General features: G+C 54.9%; 1 protein-coding gene across 2 annotated transcripts; it reads right to left on the bottom strand.

Annotated features, from left to right (window-relative positions):
• Nucleotides 1-828: 828 nt before the first annotated feature.
• LOC100082556 (acidic leucine-rich nuclear phosphoprotein 32 family member B) lies at nucleotides 829-11,508 on the bottom strand. Of its 2 annotated transcripts, XM_029051240.2 has the most exons (7): nucleotides 11,357-11,506; nucleotides 7,362-7,511; nucleotides 4,452-4,574; nucleotides 3,546-3,747; nucleotides 3,072-3,193; nucleotides 2,479-2,533; nucleotides 829-2,159 (listed from the first exon to the last, which is right to left on the bottom strand). In XM_029051240.2, the coding sequence occupies exons 1-7, from the start codon at nucleotides 11,408-11,410 to the stop codon at nucleotides 2,077-2,079; spliced, it is 789 nt and encodes a 262-aa protein (XP_028907073.1). In that variant the 5' UTR covers nucleotides 11,411-11,506; the 3' UTR covers nucleotides 829-2,076. The 2 variants fall into 2 exon arrangements, 1 of the variants encoding a protein (XP_028907073.1); XR_003754545.2 differs by having other exon boundaries at nucleotides 2,479-3,196; nucleotides 11,357-11,508.
• Between the last annotated feature and the right edge of the window lie 4,427 nt (nucleotides 11,509-15,935).

Raw genomic sequence — 15,935 nt, 5'->3', positions numbered from 1 at the left:
CCCCCCCAAAAAGTTTGGGAATCCAGTTAAGTTCTGGCCGCTATCCCCAGGTTCCTCGTAAGGTACGTACATACGGGGGTGTGTGTGCACGTGTGCACCTCTGGACTGGAGGGGAAGGTGGCAGCTGCAGCCTCTTGTGCCTGCTGAATGGCGTCAGGCCTGGGCCACTCACCTAGGTCCCAGAATGGCCCCACAGCAAATTCACTCCTCAGGGAGCAGCTGGGGCTAGGCCTGGCCTAGGTAGAGGTTGGAACTTGTTTCCTCCCAGGCAGTCCCTCCTTCACCAGCGCTCAACAACCCATCATCAGATTTTGGCGAGGGAGATGTCGTGCCCACCACTTCTGGCCAAACCCAGGCAAGCCAGGCTCCCAGCTACTCTGACCTCTAAGGGCCAATTCTGGCTTCGGGCTTGGCCTCCTCCACCTTTCCCATAGAACCCCCTGCCTGCCTCACTGGATTTCCCACCTTTGGAGCCAGGGCCCAATCACGACTGTCATCTCAACCCTAATTAGCACCCTCTCAGCTCTGGCTCAAAGCAAGCACCTTTGCTCCTGGTACCAGACAAGGGTGGGGCCAATGCTGCTGCTCCTCTTCCTTACCCTCTGCCCTCCACCCCCAACTCAGGTCCTGATCCCTATTTTCATGCAGTCAGCAGCTCAAAATCTGGGGCCTCAGCATCACAACCCACTCATCCCACCCCTAGGTCCATTCTTCCTGCTAGCCCTTGGCCGAGGGGTGGGGGGAGGTGCCTAGTGGCAGGACAGGAACTCCCACCCTTTTCAAGAGGGGACAACAGCCTTGCTTGAACCTTGGAGCTAGAAATGGAGCTTACTTATTAAAACAGATTTTTATTAGTCTCATCCAGAGTCCACAGCTAATGGTACAAAAGGGTCCAACAACCTCAGCAGGCCCCCACCCAAGGCTAACTTTTGAAAAGGCCGTACAATTTGAATTAAAAAAACAACAAAAAACCCCTACAATCCAGGGAAGAGCAAATGCCAGCAAACACCCCTGCCTCTCCTCCAACACACATACAGACACACGCATGCATCCGTCTCCCTCCCCTCTACGATTACATCCTGTTGCATCTTCCAAGGACTTTTCCTTGGCTCCTTTCCAAAGCCTGAACCTGAGGAAACCCCAAAGAAGTGAGGGGAGAGGTGACAGGTGGTCCAGCCTGGTGGGGGGGGGGTGACCTGTGTGTGTCACTTCCCACCCACTACTGCGGTGTTTTGGGGTCGGCTTGGGGAAAAAACAGATGAGGCAGTGCCCACTGCCTGGAGAATCAACAGCTCTTGGCCTTGATGAAGTGTCAGAGGTAGCTGGTAGCACGGGATTAAAGATGGAAGATGAAGGGGGTCTATGGACTTGCTCTGGTGGAGAGACCAGCTGAGCCTGCCAGCTACCCCACAGGGCTGGGGAAGGGCCAGATCCTAAATGCCATCCTACCACTACTGTCCACCCATCTCTCTTCTCCCAGCAGCTCATTCCACCTGGACACCAGCTACAAAGCCAGAAAACAGGGTGAAAAAAAAAATTCCAGTTTTTCTTTATTTCAAGAGAAGTGGGGGGGTGGGGATGGGGGTGGGGGGAGGAGGTGGGGAGATGGGCAGGCTGCAAGACTCATCCTGAGAAAAGGTCCAAGACCCTAACAGAGCTCAGCCAGGGGAAAACCAGTGCCTGTCCTGATGCCCCCCTCAACACCCAGGGGAGTGGGTTAGAAGAGGAGACGGGGAGGGGCACTGGCATGTTCTGAGTACACAAAGTCAAGCTGACTATTGGCAACAAGAGGTTTGAGGATATGAAATTTAAAAAAAATAAAAATAAGGTCCAATGAATTGTTGCCCAAAAAGCCACCAAAATGGAGGAAAACTTTGGTTATGAGAATGAACTCGATACATAGGGATCCCCTGACCGCTTAGCAACTCTGCATCCTAAAAATATATATATATATATATATATTGCTGCTGCAGCCATATAATAAGGAGGGGGAGGGTGTGTGTGTAGGGGAGATGGGGTAGGAAGGGAGACAAGATGCAGGTAGAGTCCACAGAACTGATTGCTTGGACAGCTGGCTCAGTCATCCTCATCCTCGTCCTCAGGATCCTCCTCTCCTTCATCTTCCAAGTCTCGTTTTCTCTTTTCTCCTTGGGGGTGGTCTGGGGCGGGGAGAGGGAGGGACATAAATGGGCTGAGCCCAACTGAAGAGAGTCCAAGAGGGAGGCCCAGGCCAATAAGGTCCGCCCCCACATGCCACTCCCTGGACTCGAGGGTAAAAGCCTCTAGCGGGCACCAGAGACCGACATTTCCCTCACCCGGGACCCAAAACCCCACCAGTTTCTCCAAACACCCCAGGCCCCAATCAGATCCCCGAGGGGGATAGATTGTGAGTCCAAGCCAGGATGGTTCCTTGGGTGGCTCCCCTCGCCTCAGCCCCGGCCTGGCCCAGACTGCTCCCCCTACCCCTACAGTGCCCACCTTCCTCTCCATCCTCATCCTCATCGTCTTCTCCGTCCTCGTCCTCATCCTCATCCTGAAGGGGGAGGGAGAAACCAGAGTCCATGAGGCCAACACACTCATCCGAAACAAAACCTCAAACCCTGTTTTCTTACACACACACACACACACACACACCCCCAACCCCAAGCCTCCCCCTCTGCATGCTGAAGGCCGCCGGATCCCGTCCAGCCATTGTTCCTTCTCAGCCTCCGTCAGGGAGGCCAGAGCCCTTCGTTTTGCTGGCTTGGCAACCAGAGAACGCCGACCCTCCCCAAATAATGCATTGGCCCAGAAGGCTTTGGGGCCAGGAGGAGTTGGGGGGATGAAAGGGAGAACACAGCACAGAGAGACCAGGGCGTTCAGAGCAGAGCTGGCCACCGTCGGGTGGCAACTGTTGGACACTTGGGGCCGAGGGGCCTGGTGACGCAGGAGTCGGTCCTGACCCATCCCTCCCCCACCTCAGCCAGCTAGCCAGCCAGCCGGGCCTGCCAGGGTCAGGCTGCACCTCTCGCTGGAGGGGATTTCAGAGATTGGAACCCAACTTGCAGGGCAGTCGAGGCAGTAATCCTGACCTCGTCATCGACACCATCCTCTTCCTCTTCGCCGTCCAAATCGTCGTCGTCTTCATCATCATCTTCATCATCGACAACTTCTTCGTCGAATTCGTCCTCGTCGTCCTCCTCCTCTTCCTCGCCTTCTACCACAAAGGCCAGGGACCCCCCCATGACCGAGTCCCGGCCAACCACCCCTGGAGCCTCTGCCAGGCTCCCATTCTGGCCTCCCGCACAATGTGCTCCCCTGGGAGGCACAGCTTCCCCCGGTCATCTCGGAGGCCCCCTGCCCTGGCAGCCTAGCTGGCGCACGGCCCCACCGAGGCCTTCACGAGCAACAGAAAGAGCCGATCGCTGACCTGGGGTCCATGACCCCTACTCCTCCCTACCCTTGGGGCGGCCGGAGATGAGAGACGGCAGCTCCCAGGGAGAAACCTTAGGGACCGTAGGAGGCGCCAACCACCCTCCCCGAAACCTGACCCCAGAGCTCCTCACCTTCACCATTCTCATCGTACTCATCGTCCAGACCCTCCCCATCAACCTCAGGGTCCGAGTCAGGGGCTTCTTGGTCATCTGCATCAAAACCGTCCAGGTAGGTGAGTTGGGGCAGGAGGCCAAACATGCTCTCCCGGTAGTTGATCAACATGGTCACCTCACAGTTGAAGAGGTCCAGGCTGCGTAAGTTTGGCAGCTTCTTCTGCACAAAGAAAAGTCTCTCTCAGGCCACCATCCCCCCCAGCCCTGAGGCATCCAGGGGATCTCCTGGAGAGCCAGACTCTTGGGCGGAGGGACGAGGACCCCTCCCCTGCCCCAGAGTCAGGATAAGGCAAACTCAGCTACCCCAGAGCACCCCCGTGTCCTCTGCTGATCACTGACCCCAACTCCCAGCCCCCATCAGAAGTGGCACGGTCCTGTCGGCCCAGGATTATCTCTGGCAGAACAGCAAGATTTCCGGAGGAGCCCTGGGATAGTTGCCCTCCTGGACACCTGCCCTCATAGTTGGGGCCGAACCATCCCACACCTCCTCTAACTTCCCCCTCGTAGCCCAAGGACCCTCTTGGCCACAAATTGAGCCAAATCCCTCCAAACTAGAGAGGAAAAGATCTGGGCTCTCGCCCAGGAGGAGGTTCAGAGTCACTAGATGACATGGTACTTAATGGCCGTATTTCCCTGCCTCTCCACCACCACAGCGGACCTCAGGCTGGGGGGGGGGGGGGGGGGGTTGGAGCTGGGGCACCCGTCCAGACAGAGGTACCCAAAGGCAAGCGCCCTTCCCGGGCCCCAAGTTCCCAGGGACCTTCCCGAACAGATAAGAAGTTTGGATTTGTTCAGCGGGGCTAAAGAGTCCACGACTGTCCTGGCACCAGCCCGCCCAGGACCCCCCGCCCCAACCCCACTTACCAGAGGTTCTAAGGTGTTGATGTCCTTGATTTTGTTGCCACTTAGGTTCAAGTGAGTCAGGTTTGGGGTTCTCTCGGCTAGCACTTCCAAGCCACCACAGATTCGGTTGTCACTCAGCTCCAGCTGCCACATCAAAACAAACCAATGGTCTCTAAGGGGCAACATGTGGACTCCTGGTCCTAATCAGGCACAGGGCCCACTCAGCCCCCAGGAAGTCAGGCCGACAGGAACCACAACCTCTAGAAGACCCAACCAGCCTAGAGCGCCCCCTTCCACCGTGCCCTGAAGGGGCTAGTGATGGGGAAGATGACGGGCTCCAAAAGAGGCCTCCACAAGATCAGCCACTGGGCACCGGGGACAGACATTCCAGGAGTTTCCAGCCAAGAATTTGGGAAGGAGCAAATCAGCAGAATCCAACCAGACTCCCAGAACTAAACTCGGGCAAAGCAGTAACAGAAGCAAAATCCCAGTGGGTTATTCCCCTCTTGTTTGCTTCTCCTGTTTGCTCCATAGCAAGCGCTGGGGTCAACACCAGATCAGATTGGGGCCTACTCTACTATTTCCCAGCAGCCCTGGCATGCTAGGTTGGGGGGGGGGGGGAAGGGGGGTTTGCTCCTGAGCAGGTGCAAGGTTACCACCAAGCACACTCAAGTACAAGAAGCATTGGGATGTGGGGAAAGAAGGGGACACATCCCAGGAGAAGCCATGAAATTGGGGTACGTGGAGGGAAGAGGCCTCCACTTAGCATCTGCCCCAAGGTGTGTGACTCCTCACCCAGGAGTCATGGACTCAAGTCTCACCCCTGTATGAAACAAAACCCTTATACCAACACCCCAGCACCGGAATGGCCAGTTGGTGGGACTGGTAGCAAATATGTAGCACTCTGCCCATTTCTGACAGTCTACTGCCGAGTTGAGTAAAGACGGCTCCATCCGGGTGTTACTCTGGGGTTCCAGGAGACTCGGGGGAGCTCTACACCAGTTCCGGCTTTGGAGCCCAGCCTACCCGAATCGTGCCAGTTCAATCTGGCCAGGAAGCTGAGCTGGTCGCAACCAGAAACTCATCAAGTTTCCCAGTAGAAACTGCAACACCACAGCTGGTAAGAGGCCAAACCGGGTCCTGGTTCTTAGCCTCTTGCAAGACTCTGCCCCGCCAAATAAACTGAGAATGGGTCGTTGAGCGGGACTAGAGGTAGTTCTGGAACCTCCTCCCCAGGTGAGCCTACTGGCCCCCCCATCCCCACCCCCGACGGACCTGACAGTCCACTGCAACACCCACTTTGGGGCCCAAAAACCCCAAATGGCCATAAAAGAGTAAAGCAATGGGGTGTGCCCCAGTCGAGCCCTGACCCAGGGCACCTTTTTGCCAAGTCCCGGCCCTCAAAGAGCTTTTGATCCAATAGGGAAAGATGGTAGGCAAACAGCTAGTCGACCCAGAAAAATGCCCTATCAACTATAATAATAATAATGAATAATTATGGTATTTGTTAAGCCTCACTATGTGCCTGGCACTGTACTATCCACATCCAGGACTGAAAGCCCTTAGGCCAGAACAGACAGGTTTTCCCAGGAAGTCTCGAGCAACAGAATCGCTAGTACAAAATGGGCACCGCTCGGACAGGCCCCTCCACTCTAGACTCTTGGACCCAGCAGTGTTGACTCCCTCCGCAAGCACCACAAGGATGGGGTACCCTTCGGAGAGGGTATCCCGCTTCCACCCCATGGGGCAACCAAGCTCTTCACGGGGCCAGGCTCAGCTCAATGTGGCATGAGGACGAACAAAGAGGGACGAGACCAACATTGAGAATTTCAGCAAAAATCTCTAAAGCAGATACCCTCACAGGGGGTAGGCACTCCCACCCCTAGAGAGAAGGGGTAGGCACTCCCACCCCTAGAGAGAACCATCTCCAGAGTGCCCTGCAGCCTGGCATATAGCTGAACACAGTCAGCCCTCTCTCTGTGCTCATGTGATGTGCACGAGCAAGTCTGGGAAAGGTATGGGGGTGCTTGACTTGTCGTCATCCTACCACCAATCCCACCCACTCAGCAGCTCCCAATTCCTCTCAGAACCAAGGGTCAGGACTTCCAGGGGGCACATCTCTCAGGAAAAGGCCAAAACACCCCAGTTAGTCCCTCTCCTCCTCCGTTGGCTTCAAGGTGCTGAGAATTCCCTCCCCTCGGGACCCCAGTACACGAAAACCAGAAGAGCAAGAAGCAACGTGACCTAATGGAAAGAGCACATGCCTGGGAGTCAGAAGACCTGGGTTCTTATCCTTGCTCTGCCCGGTGCTTGCTGGGTGACCTTGGGCAAGTTCCTTAACTTCTCTGTGCCTCAGCCCCCTCAAGTGTAAATTCGAGATTAAATCCTATTCCCTCTTACTTAGACTGAGCCCCATGTGGGACAGGGACGGTGTCCAACCTGATAAGCCTGCAACTACACCAGAGCTTACAACGGTGCATAACACACAGTAAGTGCCTAACAAATACCATAAACAGAAGAAATGGGAGTAGGGAACCACTCCTGGCACCTTCCTCAACAGCTCTCTCTTCCTGGCTTACCGTCAGGCCCTCTTTGCCTTTTCCTCTTGACCACTGCCCTTGCCTGCTCCCTCTCTTTTCTGCCCATCCATTCCCCCCACTACAAAGGGAAACAGTTCGAAAAGAAAATGGCCTAAATGAGCTTTCTCTGGCGGGCAGGGTAGGAGCTTTGGCTATCTCCCTCCACACAGTGATACACCCCAGACCGGCCAGGCACTTGGGAAAGGAGGCTGGCAATGGGGGCTGGGGAGGCAGAGGAGTGATGGAGAAGATCGGGTCAAACTGTGGGCACCCAGCCCGAGGAAATCTGGAGGGAAGCCGCAGGTAATAAATCCCCTCCCCTCTTCCGGCCCCCAGCTGGATCCCTGCTCACCTTGCGGAGCCTGCTGAGCTTGGGGAGGTTGGAGACAGACAGCAGATTGATGTTGATCATGCTGAGGAACTCCAGGCTGTCGAAGTCTGAGGACAGGCCCACGATTCGTCCATCTTCAGAGCGGCAGTTATCCAGGACCAGTTCCTTCACCTGTGGGGCAAATAGACCGAAAACTCCTTGTGGGCAGGGATTGTGTCTACTGTACTGTATTCTCCCAAGTGCTTAGCCAGTACAGCGCTCTGCACAGTAAGTCCCCAGTAAACACCACTGGCCGACAGATGGATCGATTCCATCCCACGGGCCCACGGACCAGCCACCACAGTCAAGCCATCCCTTCTGTGACCTGACGGAAAACTGACGAGGCTTCTCACTCCACCACTGGTGCCGGCCCAGGTTCTCTGGGAGCTTGTCACGAGATGCAGCAAACCAGCCAGAGGGAAAAAACATTTCCTGACATTCAAAGCCCTTTCTGACGGGACAACCTATCCGGCAGCAGGCAAACCCAGCCCAGGGGTGGGGGGAGGCACCCTACAAAGGGAGGCAGTGGACGAGGGAGTTAGGGCAGCCGAGGCTTATGGCACTCCCTTCCCCAGTTCAGCGTGACAAAACTGGATACAGTCTCCGATGGGACCCACGTCCGCTCTTGAGAACCAAGTCCTGGGGCAAGTTCCACGAATGTCCGAGCCGCCGCTTCTCAGGAAGACCCACTGTCTCAGCATACCAGAGTGCTGTGACGATTAAGGGGTGGATTCTAGCTTTGAGTTCCTCAGAGATCCCTGATTCAACAAGTTCTTCCAGGACACAGTCATTTTTAAAGGAAAGGAACGCAGGCAACCAAGGCCCAGTCCCTTCCAGGCTCCCAGCCAAAAACCCCTTTCACGTTATCAGATCCTGGTCCACGGGCAAGCCTGAAGCCACAGAGCGGAGACCGTGCAAGGAACGGGCTTAGCTGTAAGCACACGCTAGCAGCCGCCCACCCACCCCATTGGAGTGTACTCTTCCGGCAACGCAGTCGGACGGGTGCCAGCAAGCACTCTTGCTCTCTGCTCAGGTGAGACTGGCCGCCATACTGAATAGGGGAAATACCTCAACTGCCAGTTGCCTAGGAAACCGCCCCCAGAGATCCCACTGGGACCGGCAATGGTGGGAATCCTGTGACCCACTGCACAGACGGGAAGACCCGGGAGCCTCTTACCCTTTAACCGCCCCCCGCCACTCAGAACCCTGCACCAAGAGAAAACACTACTGACATCTCACTGATATTCCAGCGAGGGAAGGGGAAGGGAGAACTCTGGTGATGTGCATGGTCCTACTGCTCGGTTTGAGGGAATCGCAGGCTGGGCCTAATCCAGGGTGTTAGCCTTTAGGCCAACACTGAGTGAATGTGACCATCGAGACCTTCTGACTCTAAGGTGGCAGAATTCAGACAGCACACCAGTGCAGTTGTCCACTCGTTCTACCTGATGGCTATTTTAAAGCCAGTACATTGCACAACCAGAAACTGGGGTATTTTCCAAACCCCCATGAGGCATGGCCCAGCACAACTTCCATCCTTTGTTTCGACTACCTCCACTCTCACCTGCAGGAAAAGAAATCACTCCTCAGACTGAAGGGAAGGAGCGAGGGAAACACAAAATCTACTTTAATGCCGATCTGCCCCTGCTAGATTCTAAGCTCCTAGAGGGCAGGGGTTGTGTCTAATCAACTCTATTGTAGCATACTCTCCCAAGTGCTTACTACAGTATGCACACAGTAAATCCTCAATAAATACAATTAATTTCAATACCTGTCTCCTCGGCTGGATGGTAAACTCCTTAAGGGAAGGATCGTGTCAATCTATTCAGTGATCTGCACAAGGTAGACCCTCAAAAATGCCAATGATTGACTGACGGCTTGAAATCACATGGGCACCACTGCTTCTCTAAACTGTAAGCCCACTGTGGGCAGAGAACATGTCTACCAACTCTATTACACTGCATTCCCCCAGGCACTTAGTACAGTGAGCAGCACACTATATATGCTCAATAAATACGATGGATTGATGGATTCTCCTGTGGCCCCGAGCGACTGAATAAAAACTAGGTCCTACTTTCAGATCGGGCTCTGGGGCACAGGTGGATTTGGAGCTACCCCCTCCATTCTGATAGGCTTCCTGAACTGTGTCTTTTGGCTTCTGGAAAGCTAAGTAATCCAAACAGCTAAATTCACAGGGGCTTAGCAGACCGGGAGGGGCAGGGAATACCAGAGGGAGAGTTTAGAAAAGAGCATCCCAAAATATAAGGCAAAAATGACAGGGCTGCTCGACTCAAATGGACTTCCAGGCTGGGGGATGGTGGAAGGGTGTGTCTGCGGCCACCCCTCAGTGCCAGAGAGATTTGTGGAAGCTCTTGCTTTGTTTTCCCTTAGCATTGGAAATCACTTGGCCAGATGGAGGCTGTAGAGTCATGCACAGCCAACGCCGTGGCCCTCCTCGGGGTCGCCATCCCGGCTCCAAGAGGACCCAAAGTCCATCCCTAGCCTGTTTCTGTCATTCTCCCTCTTGGCGAGTGTGGGCAGGCCCAGCACCCATGCACTCCACTCTTCGAGCTGCCCAAGCACCCAGTGACCTCACTCCAAGCTCTGTCCAATATGGGAGGCGAGGCGATGGGCGGCCAAGCTTGCAAGAAAACCTCACCTCGGGACCACGGGCTCCTGCTCTAGTCAAGGCCCCAACAGAGTCTGGCCTCACATTTGCTGGTAGCCACTCTTCTCTGACTTTAGACTGCAAGCTCCTCGTGGGCAGGGAACGGGTCTGCGAACGCCAGTGTATCGCCCCCTCCCAAGTGCTTAGTAAGGTGATCCGCACACGGTAAGCGTTCAACAGATACCACTGGCCCCACTGGTCCATGTGGGGTTTGTGAGAGATCAAAAACACGGGAGAGAGGGCTGTTGTTTGGGAGCCTACTGGGGGGACCGTGGGAGCCAGCCAAGCTCCTGGCACCCGGCTGAGCCACCGCCACATCCACCACGATTGAGCCGGCAGGTAGCCGGCGGGCCCCTTGTATCAGTCAAATGAAAAGTAGTTCAAATTGACTATCCGTGAAGAGTCCCCTAACCCCCCTCCCCCACCCACTGACCGGTCCACAGGACCTGATCTCCTCGCTACCGGGCCATTTCCTCAGCCCCGGGGGGCCCCGGGCAAGCGGCACGGCTCTGTTCATTTCGCTGGGGGCGGCTGGGCACTGAGTCTGGGCCGCCCCCCCTGGGGACCTTTCCAAGGGGCCTCGGGGCAGAGAGGCAAGGGCGGCGAAAAACGACCCCTTTGGCAACCGGGGAAGGCTCCCGGGCCGGGCCGGGGGCAGGAAACGCCCGGCTGTGCAACCAGGGGGCCGGAAGAGCTGCGAGAAGCCAGAGTCAAAGTTCTAAGCGACACTCTCAGGCCCGCCGTTCCGGTTTCGAGGCGGGCGAGGTGCCCGGAGGCGTCGGGGGCCCCCCAATCCCGGGACAGAGGCGAGTAGGTGTGGGACGGCAGCGGAGGCCCCGCCGTTCGCCCCCCCCCCCCCAACCCGGTCCGGGAACTCGAGGTGGCCCAAGCGGACGGGTCCGAGCCTGGGGCTCCGTGGGCCTGACACGAGGCCACGAGGATGGGAGGGATTTCCTTACCGCCGACATCGGGAGGTGGGGGCTCGCGTTCCACCCCCGCCCCCCTCCAGTCTCCGAGCCCGACCCCGGAGCCCCCGATCCCGCTCTCCACGTGGCCCCGGCGGCATCTCCACCGTGGCACGGTGCCGACCCCGCGGCTCCCCGGCCTCCACGTGGCCCCGCTCCCGGGTCCCCACGTGGCCCCGGCCCGGCCGCTCCACGTGCGCGACCTCCCGCGACTTCCCGGCGGCCGCCGGTTGGAGGGATCGGGGTGGCGGAGGCCGGAGCGAGCGGGGCGACCGGGCTGGGCTGCGCCCGGGCTCCCGAGCCCCGAGAGCCCCGTAGAGCCCCGTAGAGCCCCGAGCTTCGCTCACCTCCCCGGGCTTCTTGTTCCGCAGCTCCAACGTGAGCCGCCTCTTCATCTCCATCTCGACGGAGTAGGAGGAGCCGTCGCCGCCGCCACGAGCCGAAACCGAGCTCGAGAAGGAGCCGTCGCTCCAGCCGCCGCCGCCGCCGCACACGCCCCGGCCCGAGAGAGCCGCCCCCGCCGCTGCCGCCGCCGCAGCTTATACCGCCAGGAAGGCGCCAAAGACACACAAAGGGGCCGGGCGGGCGGGCGGGCGGGCAGAGGCGGCGCGCCCCCTGGCGGCCCGGAGCCCCACCTGCAGCGGCGACCCCACCCCCCTCCCTCCCTTCCTCCCTCCCTCCCTCCCTCATGGCTTTGCTCCCCGACCGCTGCACCAACCGCTCAATCTCACACGCCAACCACATTCATTCATTCACTAGTACTAATTGAGCGCTTACTCAGTGCAGAGCACTGGACTAAGCGCTCCGAATAGACAATTCGGCAACAGATAGAGACCATCCCTGCCCAACAGCGGGCTCACAGGCCACATACGTGCATACCCCCACCCCCCCCACGCACCTATGCGCGTCAACACACCTGAACACCAATCGTAAATAATGGTTGTACTTGTTAAGCGCTTACTATGTGCAAAGCACTGTTCTAAGCGCTGGGGGAGATACAGGGTAATCAGGTTGTCCCACATGAGGCTCACAGTCTTAATCCCCATTTTACAGATGAGGTAACTGAGGCACAGAGAAGTGAAGTGACTTGCCCACAGTCACACAGCTGACAAGTGGTAGAGCCGGGATACAAGGTGATCAGGTTGTCCCACGTGGGGCTCACAGTCTTCATCCCCGCTTTACAGATGAGGGAACTGAGGCCCAGAGAAGTGAAGCGGCTTGCCCGAAGTCACACATCTGACAGGCGGCGGAGCCGGGATTAGAACCCATGACCTCTGACTCCCAAGCCCATGCTCTTTCCACTGAGCCACGCTGCTTCTCCTCATGCCCTCACACAGCAACCCCACCCCCCCTCCACGACCAACCATACCCACAACTCTCTCTCACTCTATTCTCCACCTCATCCTCTCCCACCATAATAATGATAATAATAATGGTACTTGTTAAGCACTTACATGCCAAGCATTTATCATTTGATCATATTATTGAGCACTTACGGAGTGCAGAGCACTGTACTAAGCGCTTGGAAAATACAATTACTGTTCTAAACCCTGGAGTAGATACAAGTTAATCAGGTCGGACACAGTTCCTGTCTCATATTCATTCATTCAATCCTATTTATTGAGCTGTAGAAGCAGCGTGGCTCAGTGGAAAGAACACGGATTTAGGAGTCAGAGGTCATGGGTTCTAATCCCAGCTCCACTACCTGTCAGCTGTGTGACTTTGGGCAAGTCACGTAACTTCTCGGTGCCTCAGTGACCTCATCTGTAAAATGGAGATTAAGACTGTGAGCCTCACGTGGGACAACCTGATTACCCTGTATCTACCCAAGCACTTAGAACAGTGCTTGGCACATAGTAAGTGCTTAACACATACCATCTTTTTTTTCTTACTGTGTGAGGAGCACTGTGCTACACACAATACACTATGTACAATACAGTATTAAGGAGAGACAATCTCTGCCCACAGCGAGCTGCTCATGGTCTTAATTCCCATTTTACAGATGAGGTAACTGAGCCCCAGAGAAGTGAAGTGATTTGCCCAAGGTCACACAGCAGACAAGTGGCGGAGCCAGGATTAGAGCCTACGTTCTCTAACTCCCAGGCCTGTGCGCTTTCCACCAGACCATGCTGAACCACAGCGACATATTGTATCCAGCCAAGATGTTTTGGAAAATTTGATTTGGGGTTTGCCCTGATTCTTGGATTAGAAGTAAGGCCTATAGAGAGAATTCTGACCAAAGGTGCTCCACAATGCATACATACATGCTCTCTCATGCTCACTCTCTCTCTCTCTAGTACTTGGGATATGCTGGGCCGGCACCTGGCCCAGTTTATAGTGTCACATCCCAAGGCCACCTGCTGATGACTCCAACTGCTGCTCTGACAGTTCTGCCTCCCAAGCCCCCCATGATGCAACTTTTAGCAAATGGAAGGTCCTGACTGTGGACTATCAACTGGCTCCTCTTCCCTAACTACTTTCTCCTTCCACTACATCTGGGTCTGGGCTCTGCAGTTCACCCAGCCAAACTCCTCACCGACCCCTATGCTGAACTCTCTTACCCCTAGCGACTGCCCATTTTCTCATTGCCATTCTATCTACCCAGTGGCAGATTTCTCTACAACTTCCATAGACCCTGGCCTAAAGGGAATAATTTGGGGGGGGGGGGGGTTCACAAAACAGTGTAGCAAAACGAGACATTTCCCAATTGGTAATGTAAGGTACCCCTGCATATGTTTGTCAGTTGCAGTTTGTGCCCTGCATAATACAATTATATGAGCACATTACAACATGGTGACCACATCTGTTGTATTCCGTAGGGCCAAAGAGGGCCATGGCCCTCATGAGATGGGTACTGAGGGGGGTAATGGCCCTTTATTCTCACCCCCATAGCCTTGGGGACAGGACGGGAAGTCGTAGCGAGGCCATCCCCACCTCCTTGGAGCGAGAAAGAGAAGGACCAGATGTGGAGCCAAGTTGGCAGGCTGCATTTTTTGCCCCCCATCCAGTGATTTCTGGTGACTCCCCTCCTTGTATGACCATTGCAGCCCAGAAGTGAGCTCACTCTGGAGCACTACCTTGAAACAGAATGCATTTTTTTTTCTTTTTCAAAGAACCAGGCATAGAAGATGTAGATTGAGTGGAAACTAGCTTGGTTTTTGTACTTTCCACTCAATCTTTTTATGTAAACTCATTTTTTATAAAGTAAAAGTTGCTAGAGAAAGATGTATCATCATGGAATCATCATCATCAGCCTCCTATGACATCATCAATACCTTTGCTGGAAACTAGTTGAGGCACTGGGCTGGTTGAAGCTCATAACGTGACAAACCAAACTTTATAATAAATAACAATTTTATCATTGATAAACTAAGGGGCAGCAATAAACAGTGGGTGGCAAAATGATAAATCTATTTCTGCATCTACCTCACCTCCTTCAGAGCCTGAATAGAATCTTTCCTCCTCCACTAGGTCCTTCTAAGTAAGCCCACTCACCCACCCTTCTCCTACCTCACATTCACTCCTGCTACCCTCTCACCAATCCTTGCTCTAGGTACCCATGGAATTAAGTTGGAACCACAGTCAGAGGTCAGGCTGAGCAGGGTGGCCCAGGGTGTGTCCTCAGCATTTGGGCTCAGGGATCTTACCTCACGGCTAACTGAAACCCTGCCCCAAGTCCCAGAGAGGACTTTTTACCAAGAAAACTCTATGGATACGCTACCAGAACGATTGCAGATGGAGGTGGGGCGTTCTGGGAGAGATGTGTTCATGATGTCTCTATGGGTCGAAGACAGCTCGTCGGCATAAGACTAGACAAGGTTTAGGAGGGAAGATAATGAGTTCCATTTTAGACATATTGAGTTTAGAGATGTCCTGGAGGCAAAAGGAGAAGGCGGGATTGCAGATCCGTTGAGAGGTTGGGGACAAGAGTGGTAGACTGGGAAGTCACCTACATAGAGGTGGTAATTGAAATCACGTGAGCAGGTGAGTTCCCCCAGAGAGTGGGTTTAGAGCAAGAAGGGTAGGGGACAGAGAAGAGAACCTTGTGGAATATCCACAGTAGAAGGATGAGAGGCAAAAGAGAAGTCAGCGATCAAAACCAAGTAGGAGTGGTCAGTGAGGTAGGAGGACAACCAGGTTGGTAATGTGTCAACAGAACCCAGGCTTGATAGTGTTTTGAGGAGAAGGTTGTGGTCCACAGGTCAAAGGCATCGGAGCGGTCATGGAGGATTAGGACAGAGTACATTTGTCTATATTGGCCATATAGCCTTTGGATTTGGCTATAAAGTGCAGTCTTGGTGGAGTCAACGGGTTGAAAGCCTGATTGTAGTGTGTCAAAAAAAGAGTTGGAGGAGGGAAAAATCCAGACAGCTGGTGTATATAACTCATATGAAGAGTGTGGTTAGGAGTGGGGCGGTCGTAAACTGGGACCAGTCAAGTAAGCTGTGGGCAGGGAACGTGTCTGTTCTATTGTGTTGCACTCTTCCAAGCACTTAGTACAGTGCTCTGCACACAGTAAGCACTAAATAAATATGATTGATTGACTAATAGCTGGAGGGGCCCGTGGGATTGGGAGAGGGCTTTAACTATGGGACATACTTGAACGTATTTGAAGGCAGAAGAGAAGAAACCAACAGAGAGTGAGAGGTTGGAAATAGCAGTGAGGGAGGAGAAGGGAGTGGGAGCAAGTGTTTTTAGGAGGTGAGAAGGGATAGGTTCGGAGTTGTAGATTGAAGGGGTGGATCGAGAGAGCAGGTGGGAGATCTCTCAAGAAACAGCTGGGAAGTGGGCAGAAGAGGAGAGAGTGCCAGTAGACTGATGGGAGACTTTGGGAAGTTCATGCTTGATGACTCCAATTTTACCACTCAAGTCCTTGGCGAGGTCATCAGAGCCTAGGAGGGGGGCAGGAAGGGGACTGGAGTCTTA

The sequence above is a fragment of the Ornithorhynchus anatinus genome, chromosome X1, assembly GCF_004115215.2.
Source record: "Ornithorhynchus anatinus isolate Pmale09 chromosome X1, mOrnAna1.pri.v4, whole genome shotgun sequence".
Lineage (NCBI taxonomy): Eukaryota > Metazoa > Chordata > Mammalia > Monotremata > Ornithorhynchidae > Ornithorhynchus > Ornithorhynchus anatinus.
Note: the sequence above shows the minus strand (reverse complement) of the source record. Positions and strands in the feature narration are given on the sequence as shown.